The 24,249-nt window shown below is 37.5% G+C and overlaps 1 protein-coding gene across 2 annotated transcripts in view; it reads left to right on the forward strand.

Moving 5' to 3' along the window:
• The window catches only part of LOC119524581 (calcium signal-modulating cyclophilin ligand-like), a 174,467-nt gene that overhangs the window by 113,165 nt on the left and 37,053 nt on the right, over positions 1–24,249 (forward strand). For both annotated transcript variants that reach the window (XM_037823281.1, XM_037823282.1), the window contains exon 2: positions 21,404–21,974. In XM_037823281.1, the coding sequence (XP_037679209.1) occupies positions 21,453–21,974 (522 nt within the window). In that variant the 5' untranslated portion in view covers positions 21,404–21,452. The remainder of the gene's footprint in view (positions 1–21,403; positions 21,975–24,249) is intronic.

Below are 24,249 nucleotides of genomic sequence, written 5' to 3' on the forward strand. Positions count from 1 at the left end.
TTTTACTTTAATTGCTGTTTTTCACTTTAATTATTATTCTTGTTACTTTTGTGTGTGTGGTAATGAAGGTGTCAGGGACTGATTTGGGTGATGAATGTACAATTATGTAATGGTACTGTGAACAATTGAATCTATGATTTGGTTTTGTATGAGTGTGTGGTATGTGACTACTTCTCAATAAAATGAATATATAAAAAAAAGAAGAGAAGGAGCAAGTTCTGAAAGCAGCAAGAGAAAAGCAATTCACCACAAAGAAGCAGCATAAGACTAAGTAGTGACTACTCAGCGGCCACCAGGGAGGTGAGAAGGCAGTGGCATGACATATTTAAAATTCTGAGAGAGAAAAATTTCCAACCACAAATACTTTATCCAGCAAAGCTCTCCTTCAAATTTGAGAGAGAGCTTAAATTTTTCACAAATGCTGAGAGATTTTGCTAATAAAAGACCTGACCTACTTCAGATACTAAAGGGAGCCCTACCAACAGAGAAACAAAGAAAGGAGAGAGGGAGATAGAGAAAGGTTCAGTACTAAAAAGATTCAATATTGTTTCATTAAAGGAGAATAAGAAAGAGGGGAAAAATATATCTGACAAACACAAACCAAAGGATAGGCTGGCTGATTCAAGAAATGCCTTCACAGTAATAACATTGAATATAAATGGATTAAACTCCCCAATTAAAAGATATGGATTGGCAGAATGGATCAAAAATATGAACCATCAATATGTTACATACAAGAGACTCATCTTAGACACAGGGAAACAAAGAAATTGAAAGGATGGAAAAAATATTTCATGAAAGCTACATTGCCCCTTCCTTCACTTCTTGGAGTTACAAATCAAAAATACAGTAGTATTGGTATTTATATTTACCATGTGATCTTTACTGGAAATTTTTTATTTCTTCATGTGGTTCCAGTCAGTTGTTTAGTGTCTCTTCCTTTGAACCTGTATGATTCGCTTTAAGATTTCTTATAGGACTGATCTGGTGATGAAGTCCCTCACCTTTTATCCAGGAATATTTTCATCTCCCCCTCATTTTTACCCTCCAGATGTTTGTGAATTTTCTAAGTCTCTGATTGTTATTGACTTCCAATTGTATTCCATTGTGGTCAGAGTATGTGCTTTGAATAATTTCAATTTTTTTTTTTCAATTTATTGAGGTTTGTTTTATGTTCCAGCATACGGTCTCTTCTGGAGAAAGTTCTGTGATCACAAGAGAAGAATGTGTATCCTGGTGACTTGGGATGTAATATTCTATGTATATCTGTTAAATCAAATTCATTTATCAGATTGTTTAGGTTTTCAATTTCCTTATTGGTCTTCTGTCTGGTTGATATATCTATAGGAGAGGGTGATGTGTTGAAGTCTCCCACAATCATTGTGGAAGCATCCATTGCTTCCTTTTGTTTTGCCAGTGTTTGTCTCATGTATTTTGTGGCACCATGATTGGGTGCATAATCATTTATGATTTTTGATTTGTAACTCCACTGTTTACTTCCTACAAGATCAAAAATACATAAAGTGTAATGACAAATCAGCAGTTTTGGACTCAATGCAAAATATGCAATTTTTGACAAGAACTACATAAAGGTGAGGGAATGAAGGAATATAGGAACACAGTTTATGTGTCTTATTGAAGTTAAGTTGGTATCAAAGAAAAAAAAGGTTGTTTATAGACTTAGGATGTTAAATTAAGTCCCACAGTAAACACAAAGAAAGTATCAGAGAATATGATCATAGAGATGAAGAGTATGGGTTATGAGAAGTGAGGGGAGGGGTAATGGGAAATTAATAAGAAATGAGTGTAGGGTTTCTGTTTGAGGTGAAGGGAAATTTCTAGCAATGGATAGTGGGAACGTGATGGCATTGCAACATTGAGAATGTGATTATGCCCACTAAGTGGAAAGCTTGTGGGTGGGTCAGAATAGGAGGATTTATGCTGTATATATGTTTCTGCAATTAAAAAAATAAAAAGACAGCCTGTATAGTTAATGACAATTAAATGCCAAAGATGATCCTGTAGGGGATCTGGGAATGGAGGAGAAAAGGCTCAAAAGGACAGAATTGGGCATAAGAAAAAAAATGAAATATAGAATGTAAGCTTTATATCAATGTTAAATTTCTTCAACTTCTTAACTACAATTAGGATGGTTGCATAAATGAATATTCTTGTTCATAGGAAATGTATATGTGAATTATATTATTTGTTCAAGGATGCGTGCAGCTTGCTCTCATGTTCAGGAGACAGAGCAATAGATGATGGATGATAGGGTGGAAGGGAGGGAAAGAAAAAATGGTAAAGTGACAGAATGTTAGAGTTAGTGGATCTGGGTACTGGTGGAGAGGGGTTGGGGTGTGCTGGAGTTCTGTGTATGGGGTTTGTATTATTTTTGCAACTGTTCCTGCAAGCTTGAATTGATTTCAAAATGAAGTTTAAAAAAAAGATTATGTGCAGATTTCTCAGCAGAAACCATGGAGGCAAGGAGGAAGTGGTGTGATATATTTAAGATACTGAAAGAAAAACTGCCAAACAAGAATCCTATGTATCACAAAACTGTCCTTCAAGTATAAGGGAGAGTTCAAAATATTCTCTGACAATGAAAGAGTTTGTGAACAAGATACCTTCTCTACAGGAGATACTAAATGGAGCACTACAGACTTATATAAAAAGACAAGAGGGAGAGGTTTGGAACAAAATTTTGGATGATGGTAGCACAGCAATGTAAGTACACTGAACAAAGATACCTATGAATCTGGTTGAAAGAGGAAGGTTAGTGGCATGTGGGACACCAGAAGAAAAGAGGAAAGATAAAGACTGGGACTATATAACTCAGTGAAACCTAGAGTGTTCAACTGTGATAAATTGTACAAATATGTTTTTTCATGAGGGAGAACAAATGAATGTCAATGTTGCAAGGGGTTAAAAGGGAGGTATTGTGGAAAAAATACAATCAACATAAACTAGAGACTATAATTAACAGAATCATTGTATTATGTTTCCTTTAATGTAACAAAGGCAATATACCAAGGTAAATGCAGATAAGGGGGGGCATAGGGAAGGGGTGTGCAGCTCTTGGCATTGGTGGTGGTGTCTGACTCTTATACTTTTATCTAATGTTATCTTTCCTTTTGCTGCTTCTTAGCTGTCATGTTTTTTTTTTTCTTTTTTTCTCTTTCTTTTGCCTCTCTACCTTCTTTGACTCTTCTTCCTGCTTTGTGAAAGAAATGGAGATGTATTTATATAGATAGTGGTGAGGGTGATGAGCACACGAATATGTGACTATACAGGGAACCACTGATTGTTTACTTAGGATGGAATGTATGGGTTGTGAACAAAACCATCTTAAAAAATGGGTTGATGACAAAACCTTGAGGGCAATATACTGAGTGAAAGAAGCCAGATACATAAGGACAAATATTGCAGGGTCTCACTGAGAGGAACTAATTATAATATGGAAACTCATAGACATGAAATATAAGGTACAAAGATATAGAATGAGGCTAAAGAATGGGGAGCGGTTGCTTACTATGAGCAGAATGTTCAACTAGGTTGAACTTAAATGTTTGGAAATGAACAGAGGTGATGGTAGCACATTGTGAGAATAACTAACATGCTGAATGGTGCATGAATGTGGTGGAAAGGGGAAGCTCAGAGTCATGTATGTCACCAGAAGGAAAGCTGGAGGTTAAAAGATGGAAATGTATAAAATAGTGAATCTTGTGGTGGGCAATATCCAAGATTAACTGTACAGATATTAGAAATCTCTTCCATGAACAAGAACAAATGTATGACACTACAACTAGAAGTTAATAATAGAGGAGCATATTGGAAAAAATATATATACTTACTGCAAACTATATACTACAGTTAGTATTATTTCAATGTTCTTTCATAAACAGTAACAAATGTACTATACTAATACTACAAGTGAACAATGGAGGGTAGGGATATGGGAGGATTTGAGTTTCCTTTTTTTGTCTTTATTTCTTCTCTGGAGAAATGAAAATGTTCTAAAAACTGAACAAAAATTGTGATGGATGCAGAGTTGTACGATGGTACTGGGAGCAACAGACTGTACACTTTGGATCTTTGGATAATTGTATGGTATGTGAACAATCACAATAGAAAAAAAGGAATTTCAACAAACTTCACACAGGATCAATCCAATGACAAACACACTCAGACATATAGTAATCACATTGTCTAATGCCAAGGATAAGGACAGTGTCCTGAAAGATGCAAGAGAAAAGTAAAACGTTATCTACAAGATAATCCCAATTAAGTTAATTTCCAATTTATATTCAGAAACCATGGACACAAGGCAGTAGTTTGAAATACTGTTCTGAAAGAAAAAAATTTCAAATGAGAGTAAGGCATTCTGAGATAAAAGGAGTTAATATCACTAGATCTGTACAAACATGAAGACTAAAGGGAGATCTTCAGCCTGAAAGGAAGGCCACTACACAGTGGATCAAAGCAGCATAAAGCTCTGATAAAGGTAATATTATGGGTAATTGCAAATACCAGTACTATAGTATTTTATTTTTGGTATATAGCTCCATTTATTTCTTACAGGTGCTAAGATGCAAATTCATAGAAATCAATGACAAATTGTTTTAGCAGTACAATGTATATGGTTGAAATTGGTAAAAAGTACAAAATGTCAGGAGAGAACTGTTTGTACAGTATTCTATATAAGCTGGTGTCTATTCAAATATAATTGGTATATTTTCAGGATACTGAATTTCAACCCCATGGTAACAACAACAAAAAAAAAACACCAAGGAAAAATATTTTCAGAAGGAAATGAGACTCAAAATGGTACAATACAAAAAAAATCAAGACACATGGAAGGAAATAGGCAGGAACAGAAGAACTGAGTGTGAAAAGGCATAAGACATGAAGACAAAATACAAAAACAGCAAAATAAAGTACTTCATATCGGTAGTTATTTTCAATGTAAATGGATTTACTCTACAGCCAAAAGGCAGAGATTAAGTGGATGAAAAAACACATCACAACTATATGCTCTACATAAGCAACTCTACTTATATTCAAAGATATAACTAGGTTGAAAGTGAAAGGATGGAAAAAATATATACCATGCAAATCACAACCAAAAGAGAGCTGGGGTGGCTGTATGAAAATCAGATGAAATAGACTATAAGTCAGAAACCATTACAAGGGACAAAGGAGGACATTAGATACTGATAAAGGGGAAAAGCTAACAAGGAGATCTAACAATTATAAATATATATGCATCTAACAGCAGAGCCTCCAAATACATGAAGCAAATATTGACAGATTTGAAGGGAAAAGTAGACGATTCTATATTAACAGAAGGAGATTTCAATACACCACTTTCAATAAGAGTCCATCCATCCATAAATAAATAAAAAATATCTCGTATATACATGCAATGGGATATTATTCACACATAAAAAGGAATGAAGTTCTGATTCATTGAACACAGATGAACCTTGAAGACTTCATGTTGAAAGAAATAATCTAGACACAAAAGGACAAATGTACGATCTCCCTGATATGCACTAATTTTTTTTTTTAAACATATATCTAAAGACTCTGTAGATCTAACTCTTCTATAAGTTATTTCTGTGGACTCTCATTCCTGGTGCCTTGTTTTCTTTTTTTTTTTTTCTTTCTTTTTTTTTTTAATCTTCATTTTATTGAGATATATTCACATACCACGCAGTCATACAAAACAAATCGTACTTTTGATTGTTTACAGTACCATTACATAGTGGTACATTCATCACCCAAATCAATCCCTGACACCTTCATTAGCACACACACAAAAATAACAAGAATAATAATTAGAGTGAAAAAGAGCAATTGAAGTAAAAAAGAAGCACTAATTTTAATTCAGTCAGGATATAAAACTTATAAAACAAAACAAAAAATGCTGTACAACAGTGAACCTTATTGTAAATGATGGACTATAGTTCATAGTACAATTATACAACTGTCCTCTTAAATTGTAAGAGATGTACATTAATGCAAGGGGTTAATATCATAGTATCTGGGAGCTCTACATTTTATGATATTCCTGCAAATCTATAACATCTCTAAAACAAAGGATGGGGCTGGCTGAAGAAAGAATCAGTGAACTTGAAGATAGCTGAAATCTGCCAGTCTGAGAAGTGAAAAGAAGAAAAAATGAAAAGTGAACAGAGCCTGAGGAACTTATGGAACAATGTGGTGGACTGGCACTGCATGTGCCCCAGAAAAATGTTCTTAAATATAATCCATTCCTGTGGTTGTGGACCCTTTATAAGTATAATCTTTTGATGAGGTTATTCAGGGTGAGTCTTAACCCTCTTGCAGGGTGCCTTATAAACAGAATATTAAAGGGAAAGAAAGAGAGTGAATGAGAGCCAGAAGCTGAAATACATGAAAGAGAAGGTAGAGACATGCTGATGCTGCCATGCACATTGCCAAGTGGCACAGATGCCAAGGATCACCAGCAGCCAGCCTTCAGGAGGAAACATAACCTTCATGAGGCCTTAATTTGGACTTTTTCATGACTGCAAAACCATAGGTTTCTAAGCTAATACATTCCCATTGTTTAAGGTGAATCATTCATGATATCTACTTTGAGCAACCTAGGAAACTAAAACAGATTTTGGTACAAGGAATGGGGATCTGCTATTGTGAATGCCAAAATGCAGAAATTTTGGTGTCAGGTAATGGGTAGAGGCTGCAATTACAAACTGTGATAAAAAAAAAAAGGCTTATATTGCTTTGAAGAGACTTTTGATAGAAATATGGATGCCAAAGGTACTTCTGATGTGGACTTGGATGGAAATGATACATGTGTTATTGGACACTGGAGGAAAGGTGATTCTTAGTTTAAAATGGCAGAGAACTTGGTAAAATTGGGCTCTGATATTGGGTGGAAGGCAGCACTTAAAAGTGATTCACTTAGGTGCTTAGCTGAAGACATTTCCAACCTGTGAGGAAAATGCAGACTGACTTCTCCTTGGAACTTAAAGTAAAATGTGAGAGGAAAGGGATGACCTGAGAACTGAACTATTGGGATCAAAGAAACCAGAAATAACTGGCTTTTTATGTGGCAAAAATGAATCAGGACCCACACCTCATAGAGTAAACAAAATGAGTTGAAGACACACCATAAACTTAAATGTAAAAGCTAACACTGTAAATCTTCTAGAACTAAAAAACGAAAAAACAACAAAAAAAAAAAACAAGAAAAAAAAAACAAGAAAAAAAACTAGACTATGGTTCATGACCTTGAGGTAGGCAAAGGTTTCTTCAACAGGACATGAGAACCTTAACCATAAAAGAAAAATGATTCCCTCGGCTTTTAAAAAGATGAGCCATTAAGAGTCTACACAGATATGCACAAATTAATTGAGTTTTTCACCTAAGATTTGTGTACTTTTATGGTATACAAGCTGTACTTCAATTATAAAAAGCAAAAAAGAGGTGAAGAAAATAAAAGTCTCCTATTAACATAGAACCTTCAATTTCTCTCTTCAAATCTGAAACTATTGGTTTCATATATTTGGAGGATCTACCATTAGGTGCATATATGTTTATAGTTATTATGTCTTCATGCTGAACTGACCCCTTTATCAGTATATTGTGTACGTCTTTGCCTATTTTAACTATTTTTGACTTAATCTTTCTTATATCTGTGATTAGTATAGCTATGCCACCTCTCTTTTGGCTACTAGTTGCACGTCATACTTTTTTATTCATCCTTTCACTTTGAATCTACTTGTATCTTTCAATTTAAGATTAATCTTTCATAGAGAGTATATACTTTGGGCATGCTTTTTGATCCAGTCTGACAATTTCTGCCTTTTGACTGGAGAATTTAACCCATTCACATTTAAAGTCACTATTGATAATGCAGGACATTCTTTTTCCATTTTAGTATTCAGACTTTATAAGTCTTAGGATTTTATTCTTTTTGCCCCCCAATTCTTCCATTTTGCCTACATTTATGTTTATTTGATTTTTTGTGCCATATCATATTAAGTGCCTTCCTTCTCTTTTCTATCTGGGTCTATTTTTAATATATTTTCTTTACAGCTATTATGGGGTTAAGATTTAACATTATAAGTATATACCACTCATAAGTGTTTTGATACCTACGTGAACTCAACAACATACTTGTTTACTTTTCCTTTACCACTCTGTCACTCTACCTTTTTTAGTACTTGTTACAAATTATACCTTTGTACACTGCATGTCCACAAGTGAAGATTTATCATTCCTTTTCATTCACTTCATCTCAGCACATGTGGGAAGAAGTGGACTTGCATACCAAAAAATACACTACAGTAACATTAGCATTTATAATAAATGGGTTACCTTTACTGCAGGACTTTATTTCTTTCAGCTACTCTGAACCACTGACTAGTAGTCTTTCCTTTCAGTCTGATGAAATGTCTTTAGCATTGCTCATAGGGTAGATCTAGTGGGGATGAACTACCCCAGTTTTACCTTGAATTAATTTCTCCCTTGTTTTTGAAAGACATAGTGGTTATCAAGTTCTTGGTTGGCAGTTGTTTTCTTTCAGCACTTTATTTCAACCCACTCTTTTCTTGCCTTCAGGTTCTGATGGCAGACTAGCACCCATTCTAATTAGTACTCCTTGTACATAACATACTGCATTTCTCTTGCAGCTTTCAGAACACTCTCCTTGTCCTTTGTATATGATGTTGTCATCAATATAAGACTTGATGTATTTTTCTTCATGTTTATCATGCTGCTGTTCCCTGGGTTTCCTGGATGTGCATTTCCATGACTTTTGGTAGGTTAGAAAGGCTTCTGTTTTTTGACTATTCCTTCTGCCCCTCTTTCTCTTCTTCTGGACTCCCATAATGCATGTATTGGCACACCTGATAGTGTCCCAGAAGTTTCCTAAGTTATTTTCATATTCTACATTTATTTTTTATTTATTCTTCTCAGCCTGATTCAAGTGTCTGGTAATTGAGTTCACTGATTCTTTCTTCTACCAGTTACAATCTGATATTGAAACCTTCCTCAGAATTCTTCATTTCAGTTATTAGTCTTCAACTCCAGTACTTCAGTTTTTTCCTTCTTTCAAATTTCTGTATCTTTACTAAGACTCTCACATTCCTCTTTCACTGTTTTCCTGATATCCTTTGGTTCTTTCTCTGTATTTACCTTCATCTCCTTGAACATTTTTTTTAAGACTTAATAACACTTCTTTAATATCATCAAGTATATAGTCAGTTTTCATATTTCCATACATATATAATGATCAGTTTATTTGAATCAGGAACCAAATAAGGTACAAACATTGCATTTAGTTGATAGGTCTTTTAATTTGATTTCCTTCCCTCTCTCTTTTTTATTTGTCATTTTTGCTGTATAGTTTCCCACAGTCTGAATTTTGTTGACTGCATCGTACTGATGTTTAAAAGGTTCCCCTTTCTCCTGTGTTTTCTGTATATTTCTATAAGGAGGCACAAAATATCTGGTTGTCTCTTTCTGTGATGCTAAGATTGGGCGGTGGATTCACACATTGCCAATCTAATCTGTGCATTAACATCCTTGAACATTTTTATGATCATTGTTTCACAAATCTTTTTTGTGCCCACATTCTGGTTTTACTCACTGATGTTTTCTGGATTTTTATCTTCCTGTGGATGGGCCATCATTTGCTGTTTCTGCCTTGCACTCTTGTTGCACATAAGCTTCAAACTGGCACAGGACCATTCTAAAATGTTTGTTTAGTGTGTAATAGGTCTGGCCCCTCTTTTGATGTAGTTTCTAACACTGTAATATTTTTCTTTTACCTGGAACATCACTTCCTATTTTTGTATGTTTTGAAATATTTTGTTGCAACATAGATATTTTGATAGATTAATGTATTATTGATGAAATTGAGAGGTGTATGTCCTTAAGCTTGTTTCCAGTTAGTGCTATGACAGAGAAAAAGAAAAAGAAAAAGAAAAAGCCATCTTTCCCAGTCTTTGAAGATTGATCTTGGCCTGTGCTCTACTTCAAAGTTGAGCATTAGAAAAATAATTTTAAAGAAGAACCTGAGGCAGAAGCATAGGGCCCTCTCAGGACTTTCTGCACATGTGCCTTGTTCTGGGCATATGTGCATGGCCCTGGGATATCTCTCTTCACATAAATTTGAATTTACTCTCTCTCCAAGGAATGTTTCCTTACATGCCAAGCAGCAATCTTTGCCCTAGCTACAATCTGACTTCCATTCTACAGTTTTCTGTTAGAGTTCTGTGGGATGCCATTGCAGGTTTTGAGACAAAAAACCTTTGATAAGCACATCCTTAGTCTTTCAGGTTATAATGTGCTAAACTAGCACACATATATGTTCCCAGGATATGCCACAATGAGACATCACACACACAAGGATGGTTTTCTGAAAATCTGAAATAACTGTTGTTGAGGATGTGGAGAGATTGGAACACTTTTACACTGCTGTTGGGAATATACAATATTTTATTGTGGAGAACATTTGGGCAGTTTCTCAGTAAGTTTTAGACAGAATTAGCAGATGATTCAGCAATTCTACTCATTAATATATGCTCCAAATTGAAAGAAAATATTGAAGTAACTGTATACAAATAATCATAGCACCATAATTCACAATATCCAACAGGTGGAAACAAGCCAAATGTTTATCATCTAATTAATGAATAACCAATATGTATTATACCCATACACTGGAATACAGTGAAGCCATAAAAAGAAAAGAAATAGAATTCTGGGAAGATTGTGTTTTAGGAGAGACACAGGAAAATTGTCCTCCATCAAAAACACTAGATAAAGGACAGAAAGCACTCTAGAAGAGCAGTTCCAGGGTTCCACCAGCAGGACAAGGACTTCCACAACACATAGTGACTATGAAGCCACAGAAATTGAGAGAATGTGTTTAGGATGAGTGAGTGTCATATAGGAGAATCACAACGCAGGCCCTTAGGATTTTGCAATAAAGCCTTACCATCCTTTCCAGGTAAGTACTCTCCTTTTGAGAAATTGCTTCCAGCCTGTTATTGGGCCTCAGTAGAGACAGAAGGCTTAACCATGGGCCACCAAGTTACCATGAGATCTGAGCTATCATGAGCTTGGTGTTGTCTGACCACAAAGCCATAAAGTTGGGTATGCACAGCAGCATGCCATCATAAAATAGAAATGATATATATGAGATATGGCCTGACTGGGTCCTGAAGGCATAAGTTACATGAGGAAGTGGCCCAAATAAATGCCCATAGCCCAACTCCTGCCACATTACCTTCTGTCTCCCAGCCCACAGCTATGGCCTTTTTGGGGAGTTACTTACAATCAGGTGACTGAGGAAAAGAAAACTCAGGCCTGGTTTACAGTTTGTTCTGCAAAATACACAGGTACCACCCAAAAGTGGACAGCTGTACCACTGCAGCATCTTTCTGGAATGACCCTGAAGGACATTAGTAGGGGGAAATGCTCCCAGTGGACAGAACTTTGAGCAGTAAATGTGGTCAGTCAATTTGCTTGGGAGGAAAACTGGCCAGAGGTGCATTTGTATACTGATTCATGGGCTGCTGCTAAATGTTTGGCTGGATGGTGAGGCATGAGGAAGGAATATGATTGGTAAACTGCTGATAAAGTCTGGGAAAGAGGTATATGGATAGATCTTTCTGATTGGGCAAAACAAATGAAGATATTTGAGTCCTGTAACAATGCTTACCAGAGGGTGACTTCAGCAGAGGAAAATTTTAATAAAGAGGAAAAAATGACCCATTGGATACCAGTCAGCCTCTTTCCCCAGCCACTCCTGTCACTGCCAAATGAGCTCATGAACAAAGTGGTCATGGTTGTAGGGATGGAGGTTATGTATGGACTCAGCAACATGGACTTCACTCACCAAGGCTGACCTGGCCACAGCCACTCCTAAGTACCCAATCTACCACCAGCAGAGACTCACACTCATTCCTTGATATGGCACAATTACCCAAGGTGATCAGCCTGCTACCTGGTAGCAGGTTGATTACATTGGGCCACTTCCATCATGAAATGGACAGCAATTTGTTCTAACTGGAATAAATAAATACTCTGCATATGTGTTTGCCTTCACTGCATGCAATGCTTCTGCCAAAACTACCATCCATGGACATACAGAATTCCTTATCCATCATCGTGGTATTCCACACAGCTTTGCTTCTGATCAAAGAACCCATTTCACAGCAAATGAAGTGAAGGAATGAGCACATGGTCTTGATTCTCTGGTCTTACCATGTTCCCCATCATTCAGGAGCAGCTGGGTTGATACTGTGATAGAGTGGCCTATTGAAGACTCAACTGCAGCACCAACTAGGTTGCAACACCTTACAGGGCTGATGCAGTGTTCTCCAGGAGGCTGTGTATGCTCTGAATCAGTGTCCACTGTATGGTGCTGTTTCTCCCATTACCAGGATTCATGGGTCCAGGAATCAAGGGGTGGAAGTGGGAGTGGCCCTACTCATTATCACTCTTAATGATCCACTAGGAAACTGTTTGCTTCCCATGCCTGCAACCTTAAGCTCTGCTGGTCTACAAGTCTTAGTTCCAAAAGGAGGAGTGCACCCATCAGGACACAACAATAATTCCATTGAACTGGAAGTTAAAACTGCCACCTGGAAAGGAACAGACAAGGAATGGGACTACTGTACTGGCTGGGGTGATTACCCTATCAAGGGGAAATAAGACTGCAACTACATATTGGAGGTAAAGAAGAGTTTTCCTGGAATACAGGAGATCCCCAAAGGTGTCTCTATGTACTACCATACCCTGTGATTAAAGTCAATGGAAAACTGTAACAACCCAATCCAGGGAGGACAATCAATGGCCCCGAAACTTCAGGAATGAAGATTTGGGTCACACCGTCAGCCAAACAATGGCCAGCTGAAGTGCTTGAGGATAAAGGGAACATGGAATGGGTAGTGGAAGAAGGGAGTGACAAATACAAACTACAACAATGTGACCAGTTACAGAAATGAGGACTATGATGGCATGAATATTTCCTCCTTGTTGCATGTTTGTTTTTGTACATAAAGCAAATATCTTTGTTCTCTTCTCTGCCTGTTGTCCTTATTCTATGACATTGGTTGTACTGTTAATTTCATAGTATTTAAGTTATAAGATATCAAGTTTAAGAGTGAATATTACCCTAGAACTTGCACCTTATTCTGGAGAGATTTAGTGCATTTGTGGTTGTATGCAGGACAGCTGAGTACTGTTTGATGAGACATATGTCTGTTACTGTATTCCATTTAGAGATTAAGTACGGTTTAAGATGATATGTATAGCCACCAAGTTGAGAAGGGTTGGACTGTGATGGTTATGTTCATGTGTCAACTTGGCAAGGTGATGGTGCCCAGGTGTCTGGTCAAGCAAGCACTGGCCTAACCATTACTGCAAAGACATTAGTGACTGGTTAATAATCCAGAAGGCTGCTTTATTAAATCATCAGTCAACTGACTGTATCTGTGGCTGATTATATCAAGAAGGGAATGTCTTCTTCCATAAGATAATTCAGTCAGCTGAATTTAACCCAATCAGTTGAAGACCATTAAGGAAGAAGAGAAAGAACCTTAACTTCTTAAGCCAGCCAGCCTCTCTTGGGAAGTTCATCAAAGACCTTCATGGGAGTTGCCCACTCCCTGCCTTCCCTATGGAATTTGGACTCATGCATCCTCCCCTATGGAATGTGGACTTGTCCATCCCCATAGCTGCAAGAGACACTTTTATAAAATCTCATATTTACAGATATGTCCTGTTGGTTCTGATTTCCTAGAGGACCCTAAGTAATATAACCTGTATGGTCACTTTAAACAACAAGGTTGCATTGAACCTAGAATAGGAAATGAGATCTTGTTATTCTCTACAGGTTAATGTGACACCCAGATGAACTTGAGTATTTGGGGCAGAAAATAAAAAGTATTTGCAAAAATAAAAAAGTCCCTTGAGGGACTGGGGGGAAATGTAGAAGTATTTAACTTTCCCACCTTGGGAATTCCCAATATTCTCCCAAGCATTATGGACTCCAGATTTAATAAATCAAGCCCTCCATCTTGGGGCTTGCCCTTAGGAAACTTAGTACTGCAAAGGGGAAGCTAAGTCTACTTATTATGCCTAAGAAAGCTCAGGTGTGACCTTTCTCTCTCAGCCAAGTCTGAGAATAAACACACTACCCTCCCCCCTAAAAGGGACATGACACCCAGTGGTGTAAGTCTCCATGGAAACAAGGGCTAGGACTCCCAGGCATGATTCTGGCCTGGCATTGTGGGATTGACAATGTTGTCTTGACCAAAAGGGGGAATTAACTGAAACAAAATAAAGTTTCAGTGGCTGTGAGAGCTCAGAGCTGAGAGGTCAATCTGGAGGTTATTACACATCATAGATATATTCCTTTTTAGCTCCTAGTGTATTAGAATAGCTAGAAGAAAATACCTGAACCTGTTGAACTGTAATCCAGTAGACTTGATTCTTGGTGATAACTGTATAAGTAAACTGTATAGGCATCAAAAACAAAGTCAAGAAATCTGTTACAGTAAATAGAAACCCATGAAGACATAATGACTAAATGATTGTGGTATCCTGGATAGGATCCTTGAACAACTAAAAGATATTTGATAAAAACTAATCATATGACTTTATAATTGTGATTACCTTGTGACTGTGATTACCTTCTGACTGAAACTCTCTTTACCCCATGTGTGGGTAGAAGAGTAATAAAATAATGATAAAAAGATATAGGAGAGGATAAGGGGTATGGGATGGTTTGGGAGTACTTTTTATTTCTGAGAAATGAAAACATTCTAAACTTGTGGTGATGAATGCACAACAACACGATGATACTGTGAACCACTGATTGTACACTCTGCATGGATTATATGGTGTGTGAGTATATCTCAATAAAATTGCATTTAAAAAAAAGGCAAGGTGCAGAACAGGAAAAAACATATAATAATATGAGAGACAGTGACAAAATAATGGTAAATTAATTGAGCTTTTTTCTTTTCCCAGTGCACACCATCCTTACAGCCCAGTATTTCCAAATCTGTGATCACCCTTAAGGCACCAACACATTAGCTAATGTGAGGGAGAAGCAATTTACGAAACAGTACTCTGATGCCCTGGATCATTTTAAATGTAGGCCTTTACATGCTCAGAAATTCCTGGAAAGTCAAATTTGTTCTCAGTGTAAAATGTGCTATATTCTCCAAGATACTCCATCTGTAATTAAAATTATGCTCAGTGATCCCTTCTGGGACATTGGATTTCTAAAACCCCAAATACTGACAATTTTCAAGTACTCATAATCCCACCTGCTTTCTGTGCTGCAAGACATGAGAGATACACTAGAAAATATTCCATTAGCCTTTGGGAGTCTCTACAAAGAAGGTGCTCTATAGATCAAATTTTTACTAATTCAATTTGTGTTCATCTCTTGATATCTGAATGACTTCACAAATATCAAAGAGTATATGGCCTGCCACATAAAAAGTGACTTTTTATTTTTCTATAAACTTTTTATTTTACAATAGTGTAAATCTAACAGAAAAGTTGAGAGGACAGTACAGAGTTCCCATATACCACTCACCAGTTTCCCCTATTAACATTTTACATTACTGTGGTTCATTTGTCAAAATGAATGAATTAATATCAATACATTATTAAATATATATATTATTTAGATGCACTTAGTTTTTTTTTTTTTCATTTTTATTGAGATTGTTCAGATACCATACAATTATCCAAAGATCCAAAGTGTATAATCACTTGCCCCTGGGTACCCTCATACAGCTGTGCATCCATCACACTTAATTTTTGTTCAATTTTTAGAAACTTTTCATTACTCCAGACAAGAAATAAAGTGAAAGTTGAAAACAGAAAAAAAGAAACGGAAACTCTAATCCTCCCTTATCCCTAACCAACCCCCCTCAATTGTTGACTCATAGTATTGATATAGTATATTTGTTACTGTTTATGGAAAAATGTTGAAATACTACTAACTGTACTATATAGTTTGTAATAGGTATATAGTTCTTCCCTATATGCCCCTATATTATTAACTTCTAATTGTATTGTCACACATTTGTTCTGGTTCATGGAAGCGATTTCTAGTATTTGTACAGTTGATCATGGACATTCCCACCATAGGATTCAGTTTCATACATTCCCATCTTTTGACCTCCAACTTTCCTTTTGGTGACATAGATGACTCTGAGCTTCCCCTTTCCACCTCATTCACACACCATTTGGTGCTGTTAGTTATTCTCACATCTTGCTACCAACACCCCTGTTCATTTCCAAACATTTAAGTTCATCCTAATTGAACATTCTGCTCATACTAAGCAACCACTCCCCATTCTCAAGCCTCGTCCTATATCTTGGTACCTTATATTTCATGTCTATGAGTTTGCATATTATAATTAGTTCCTATCAGTGAGACCCTGCAATAATTGTCCTTATGTGTCTGGCTTATTTCACTCAGTATATTGCCCTCGAGGTTTTGTCGTCAACCCATTTTTCTTTTAATATGGTTTTGTTCACTCACCATACATTCCATCCCAAGTAAATGATCGATGGTTCTCTGCATGGTCATACATTTATGTGTTCACCACCTTCACCACTATCTATATAAGGGCATCTACATTTCTTCTACAAAGGCAGGAGGGAGAGTCAAAGAAGGTAGAGAGGCAAAAGAAAGAGGAAAAAAATGACAGCTAGGAAGCAGCAAAAGGAAAAATAACCTTAAATCAAAGTGGAATAAAGAATCAGACAATACCACCAATGCCAAGTGTCTAACATGCCTGCCCTATCCCCCCCTCTTATCTGCATTTACCTTGGGATATCACCTTTGTTACATTAAAGGTAGCATAATACAATGATTCTATTAGTTACAGTCTCTAGTTTATGCTGATTGCATCCCTCCCCCAATGCCTCCCCATTTTTAACACCTTGCAAGGTTGACATTTGCTTGTTCTCCCTCGTAAAAGAACATATTTGTACATTTTATCACAATTGTTGAATACTCTAGATTTCACCAAGTTACACAGTCCCAGTCTTTATCTTTCCTCCCTTCTTGTGGTGTCTCACATGCTCCCCACCTTCCTCTCTCAACTGTATTCATAATTATCTTTGTACAGTGTCCTTACATTGTTGTTCTACCATCTCCCAAAATTGTGTTCCAAACCATGCACTCCTGTCTTCTATCACCCTGTAGTGCTCCCTTTAGTATTTCCTGCAGGGCAGGTGTCTTGTTCACAAAGTCTCTCATTGTCTGTTTGTCAGAAAATATTTTGAGCTCTCCCTCATATTTGAAGGACAGCTTTGCTGGATATAGGATTCTTGGTTGGTGGTTTTTCTCCTTCAGTATCTTAAATATATCACACCACTTCCTTCTTGCCTCCATGGTTTCTGCTGAGAGATCTGCACATAGTCTTATTAAACTTCCTTTGTAGGTAATGGATCACTTTTCTCTTGCTGCTTTCAGGATTCTCTCTTTGTCTTTGACATTTGATAATCTGATTATTAAGTGTCTTGGCGTAGGCCTATTCAGATCTCTTCTGTTTGGAGTATGCTGCACTTCTTGGATCTGTAATTTTATGTCTTTCATAAGAGATGGGAAATTTTCATTGATTATTTCCTCTATTATTGCTTCTGCCCCCTTTCCCTTCTCTTCTCCTTCTGGGACACCAATGATACATACATTATTGTACTTTGTTTCATCCTTGAATTCCCGGAGACGTTGCTCATATTTTTTCATTCTTTTCTCCATCTGCTCCTTTGCGTGTAGGCTTTCAGGTGTTTTGTTCTCCAGCTCCTGAGTGTTTTCTTCTGCCTCTTGAGATCTGCTGTTGTATGTTTCCATTGTGTCTTTCATCTCTTGTGTTGTGCCTTTCATTTTCATAGATTCTACTAGTTGTTTTTTTTATTTCTGCCATATATATGCCCAGTGTTTCCTTTACAGCCTCTATCTCTTTTGCAATATCTTCTCTAAACTTTTTTATTTGATTTAGCATTAGTTTAAATTCCTGTATCTCAGTTGAAGTGTACATTTGTTCCTTTGACTGGGCCATAACTTTGTTTTTCTTAGTTTAGGTTGTAATTTTCTGTTGTCTAGGCATGGTTTCCTTGGTTATCCAAATCAGGTTTTCCCAGACCAGAACAGGCTCAGGTCCCAGAGGGAAGAAATATTCAGTATCTGGTTTCCCTGAGGGTGTGTCTTAGAAAATTTCTCCATCCTTTGATGCCTCAGGTTATTGTGCTTTTCTGCCCAGCAGGTGATGCCTGTTAGCCTATAATTCTTGACTGGTGTGAGGAGGTATGGCCGTGTTCCCCCAGGCTCTAGGGTCTGGTTCTGAATGGAAAGGGCCCCACTCCTTTCCTCCTAGAGAAGACAGACCCCTCAGGTGGAGGTCATTAGCATTTCAATGGTCTCACTCTCTGCTTGTGCTGTCTCCACCCTTCCTCGAATCACAGCCCTGGAAACTGAAAATGACTGGGGCTTTCTCCACTGAGCCAAAAAAGAAACAGATAGTCCCCTTAAGACCCAGTCCAAGGTGACCCTCCAGCTCTCCAAGGTCAGTCATCACCCAAAGCCTCTGTTTTTTGGGGATGCATACCTGTAGTGAGCAGTTCACACTCGCTACTTAAAACCCCAGTTGGAGCTCAGCTGAGCTGTATTCGCTTGCTGGGAGAGAGCTTCTCTCTGGCACCACGAGGCTCTGCAGCTCGGGCTATGGGGGAGGGGGTCTCATGACTTGGATCTGCAGGTTTTACTTACAGATTTTATGCTGTGTTCTTGGGCATTCCTCCCAATTCAGGTTGGTGTATGATGAGTGGGTGGTCTCGTTTGTCCCCCTGCAATTATTCTGGATTATTTACTAGTTGTTTCTGGTTTTTTGTAGTTGTTCCAGGGGGACTACTTAGCTTCCACTCCTCTCTATGCTGCCATCTTGCCCCCAGGTGATGCACTTAGTTTTTAATCTAGTATCTTTTAGAAGCTGTCAAGGATCCTATCTAGGATATCACAATACATTTAGTTGTTATATCTCCACAGGTTTCTATTTTCTGTAACAGCTTTCCTGACTTTGTTTTTGATAAATTTGACAGTTTTGAGTACTGGTTACATATTTTGTAGAACATCCCTAAACTGGCAGGTGTCTAAGGTTTTTCTCATGATTAAAATGGGATTTGAGGTTTGGGGGAAGATTACAAAGATAAAATGCCATTCTCATTGTCCTAGTTTGCTAATGCTGCAGAATGCAAAACACCAGAGATGGATAGGCTTTTATAAAATGGGGGTTTATTTGGTTGCACAGTTACAGTCTTAAGGCCACAAAGCATCCAAGGTAACACCTCAGCAATCGGGTACCTTTACCGGAGGATGGCCAATGGCGTCCGGAAAACCTCTGCTAGCTAGGAAGGCAGCTGGTGTCTGCTCCAAAGTTCTGGCCTCAAAATGGCTTTCTCCCTGGAGGTTCCTCTCTAGCAAGCTTGCTCCTCTTCAAAACAACACTCCCAGCTGCACTCCGTTCCCTCTCTTTGAGTCAGCTCATTTATATAGCTCCACTGATCAAGGCCCACCTGGAATGGGCAGGGCCACGCTTCCATGGGAACATCTCATCAAAATCATTACCCACAGCTGGATGGGGCACATTAAAAGCAAATCTAACCAACACCAAATGTCTACCCTGCAAGACTACAAAGACAATGGCATTTGGGAGACACAATACATTCAAACCAGCACACTCATCACATCATATTTAGGGTGTATACTATCATTCTAACTCATCACTGTTGGTAAACTTGACCAATTGGCTGAAGCAGTGTTTCTAAAGTTACTTTTTTCTGTAAGAGAGATTTGTCTATTCTGACATTTATGTATTCAGTCATTTACTTATATTAGGGATCCGTGGATATTAGTTAATACTTTGGGTTATAATCAAAAACTTTTATTTCTTTTGTTGCTCAGATTGTTCCTGCTTCAGCCACTGGGAACTCTCTCAGTTAGCACTCTGTCCCATGAACTTAGCACCATCATTGTGCATGTGCATACACATTGGAGCACTTCCTAATTTTGTGACACCCAAAAGTGCTCCATGATAATCTTTTCTATTCCCTTTCCAAATCCTGTATCCGTCATGTCTCCAAAAAGTTCTGGGTCCTTCTATTGGAGATGGTATTAGAAACCAGGATGTGAGTGCTGGGTATGCTCATTGCTATCTGGGGTATGATTACTTCTTGGCTCTCTCTGCTGACAGAATAGAAATGTATGCATACATATTAACCTGTGTTTGTATACATAATGATAAATATTTCTGGATGTATTATTCATCCTATCTATTATTTGAAGTCATCCACAAATTGAAAATGTTCCTCTCCCAGAACTGAACACCCAGTCAACTAGAATCCATTTATTAACTGATAGTGGTTTCGATGCTGCAGTGCAGAACTTAAGAATTTACTATGCTAAAGCCTCTCCTTGTGGCTACCTCACTGATTCATGGTAGAATTGTCTGACACACTCCACTGTTTACTTCATTTCTGGCCACCATCTCTAGTCCTAGCATGGAGCTTGGCATATGGCAACATTCTACAAGTGCTTGCTGAATAAATGCGTAAGGGAATGCATGCACACATAACACCTATCACCTTCCTCTTCACTCTCAGAGGGCTTTCCTTCTTAATCCATGGAAGAAATAGTGGCCATGTTTTGGAAGCTGCCTCAACTTCAGGCCCTCCTTCATACAAGTCTACCTGCATCATACCCATCTTGTGTCCTATTTCCCGCTGCAGTGGAAAAGGTATTTATTTTCAGCCAATGTTGATAGCTCTATGGGGGTTTAGATTCTCTCCCCGCCTCTTCAGATCTAATTTCAAAAGTTCTTTGCCTGTACTGTCCTTCATGTTCAACTTCTCCCTATCCATCCTCTCTTTCTCCTCTGCACATACACTCCAGTTTCACCTATACTGTTATAAACAAAGGTTTTCATTCCCCTACTCAAAGTGATGTTCTAACTTATTTCCTGGTTTTCTTTCTCTCTATATCCCTGTTCCTTGATAAAAAGATTTAAATAATCTCTTCATCTCTTACCAACTTCTCAACTATTATCTGGCTACCACCACTAATGAAAAACAATCAATTTATATGTAATTTAAATCTATTTCCAGTGAATTCATTTTTATAATTTAATTGCTAGTATGTTTGAGAAAGACATGTAAATATACAACTTTGGAATTCTATAGTTTGATTGGAGATATGATTCCTTATCTTGAAAGGATGGCCTTTGTAAAGAATAAAATGAATGGCCATATTTATGGGGTTTTGATGCTTAAGAGAAACAAGTACTGGAGAAAAAACTGAAAAGTCAAGATTTTTTTTCAGATTAACTATATGGTTATATCCACCACGGCTGCGGCGGAGAAAGCTCCTCATGAACTCGGAACAGCGCATCAACCGGATCATGGGCTTTCACAGGCCCGGGGGCGGCGCAGAAGAAGAAAGTCAAACAAAATCAAAGCAGCAGGACAGTGATAAACTGAACTCCCTTGCCGTTCCTTCAGTTTCAAAGCGAGTAGTGCTGGGTGATTCAGTCAGTACAGGAACAACTGACCAGCAGGGTGGTATGGCCGAGGTAAAAGGGACCCAGCTGGGAGAAAACCTGGACTCTTTCATTATACCACCTGACTGCAGTAATGATGGCAACCTTGAGCTCCGGCAGCGGAACAGAGGGGACCTGACCACAGACATTGTCCAGAGGGGTTCTCGCCGTGGTCTAGAACAATATCTCTCCAGATTTGAAGAAGCAATGAAGCTAAGGAAACAGCTAATTAGTGAGAAACCCAATCTGGAAGATGGAAGTACAACAGAAGAATTTGACTCTTTTCGAATATTTAGATTGGTGGGATGTGCTCTCCTTGCCCTTGGAGTCAGGGCTTTTGTTTGCAAATACTTGGTAAGAAAAGAGTTGCTGACTATTAGCTTACAAAATGGAAGCTGAAAATTTGTTATAATAATGAGTGCTTTCAATTCATAGAACTCATTGCCAATATTAACATAATATTTACTAGATTTATATGACTGTTTGATGTATTATACATTTTTCCATTCACCTTGGTTATAGAATGGGGTGTTCTGGTTAAATATAGAGCTTAAAAGTACCAAACTCTTTCTACATGCCAGGTACCATTCTAAGTGCTTTATGTATAATTCATTTAATTTTCATCCTTATGAAATAGTTATCATTTGAATCCATGTTTAATTCATGTTTTATAGATGAGGGAACAGAGGCTTAGAGAGGTTAAATCATTTGTCCAAGGTCACACAGCTACTAAGTGACAGCTGGGATTTAAACCTAGGCAGCTTCATTCCAGAACCAAAGGGTAAAGTACTCACATATACTATATATTAATTACCAATTTTCAAATAATTTGAAACATTAAAATACAATTCCCGCTATCCTGAACATGATATAGTTTTTCTACAGTTCAGAAGGCATTTCAGTATTTTATAATGCTGTATTATCTTGGTGACAGTTTTCATGGTACCATGAAATGACTCTGGGCTGAAAGTTAGGATTTACTGGTTTTCTTTTACAGTATGTAGAGGAAATACAGAGAAACCTAGCTCGTGGATAAGCATCTTGCTCTTTGAAGTGTTTCCATTCAGTAGACATTTTAAGAATACTTACCATGGACAAAGCACATCAATAAAATTTCCAGATAATTAAGGTTTACTTCATTAAGCAAAAGAAGTTTTTTAAAATCTATTTTTGTACAAATGTTTTCTTAAATAGAACTCTATTGAACAGATTTAATTTTTTTCCCTCATGACCTACAGTCGTCATTACAAAGATCACAGATGCTTTCAGCATTTAGTGAGATCTGTAGCTGCTTTTTTGTTTCTTTCTGAAGGGCTCTGTGCTTTCATGATTTTAAAGTTATGATGTCCTATTTTTGTGCCTCATTTTTGCGTGAGATTTTGTTGTTTTCTTTGCTATCAGATTTTCAAGTGTTATTTCTCACTGCTCTTCTAGATCTCTGTACTTTGATCTAGTAGTTGTTGCTCCTGTACTCCATGATATTTTTAGTTTAAGAAGTAATCATGTAAATGAAGTATTATTTTGATCTTGTCTATATTATTGTCTGAGAAGGCAGATAACCAAGCTACTTTATCTATAAGAACAGCTCACCATTTGAGGGCTAGAGATAAGGCTGTTAGAGTTAATTCCTTGCCCCAAAGTCTTAAGAATGTATGGCGTCTGTTTTGAGTACTAGGCCCCCCCTTTTTTAATACCTTTTTTTATTATGAGCTGTAACATATATACATACCAGTGATAAATTTCAAAGTACAGTTTAACAAGTAGTTAGCAAATTTCAAAGAATGTCATGTGTCACTGTTCCACAAATTCAGCTATTTCCATCATTGTAAAATATACATACAGAAAGGTGTTAACTTTCGATGTACAATTCAACAAACAGTTATATAGGTAATTTCAAAAATTGTTATGGGTTATAGTTCCACAGCTATTCCAACACCCCAGCACCTAAAAATATATATATATTTATATAAAGTTTCGGTATTCATAGACCTTTGTTAAATCTTACCTTGTTTGTTGCTACCCCTTTCTCTTACTAATCTCTTTCTCCATCTTCAGGGGTGTCTAGGCAGTGAGCACCATGACTTGTTCATATTGAAAGGGGGTTTTGGCACAATGGGGAAGGGGGCTGCATCTGATTGTTGTTCTTAAAGAAGCTGTTGCCTCTGGGTTTTAGGACTTGTTTGGCATCGGGACACTCTGGTGAATTTAAGTTTCTGAGAGATAAAACTTAGCAAGTGAATATTTTATAGAATCTCAGGTAGGGACTTAGGTATTTGGGGACTACTTTTCGTAAGGGCATGGTGTACTGTGGCCATTTGGGATGTCTAGCAGGAGTTTGCTTAGGAGAAACCTCCAGGATAACCTCTTGACTCTATTTGGGATCTCTCAGCCACTGTGACCTCAGCTTGTTACCTTTCTTTTTTCCACCTTTTGGTCGAGTGGGCATTTTCAATCCCTCACTGCCAGGGCCAGGCTCATTCCTGGCCATCGTTTCCCACGTTGGCAGGGAGATTCATTCCCCTAGGAATTATGTCCCTCCTTGCGGGGAGGTTAATGAATTTATTTGCTGAGTTGGGCATAGAGAGAGAAATTAGGTCCGTCCTTTTATGTGTGTTTGCAAAGTTGTTAG

This window comes from Choloepus didactylus (genome assembly GCF_015220235.1).
Source record: "Choloepus didactylus isolate mChoDid1 chromosome 11 unlocalized genomic scaffold, mChoDid1.pri SUPER_11_unloc2, whole genome shotgun sequence".
In the NCBI taxonomy this organism is placed as follows: Eukaryota; Metazoa; Chordata; class Mammalia; order Pilosa; family Megalonychidae; genus Choloepus; species Choloepus didactylus.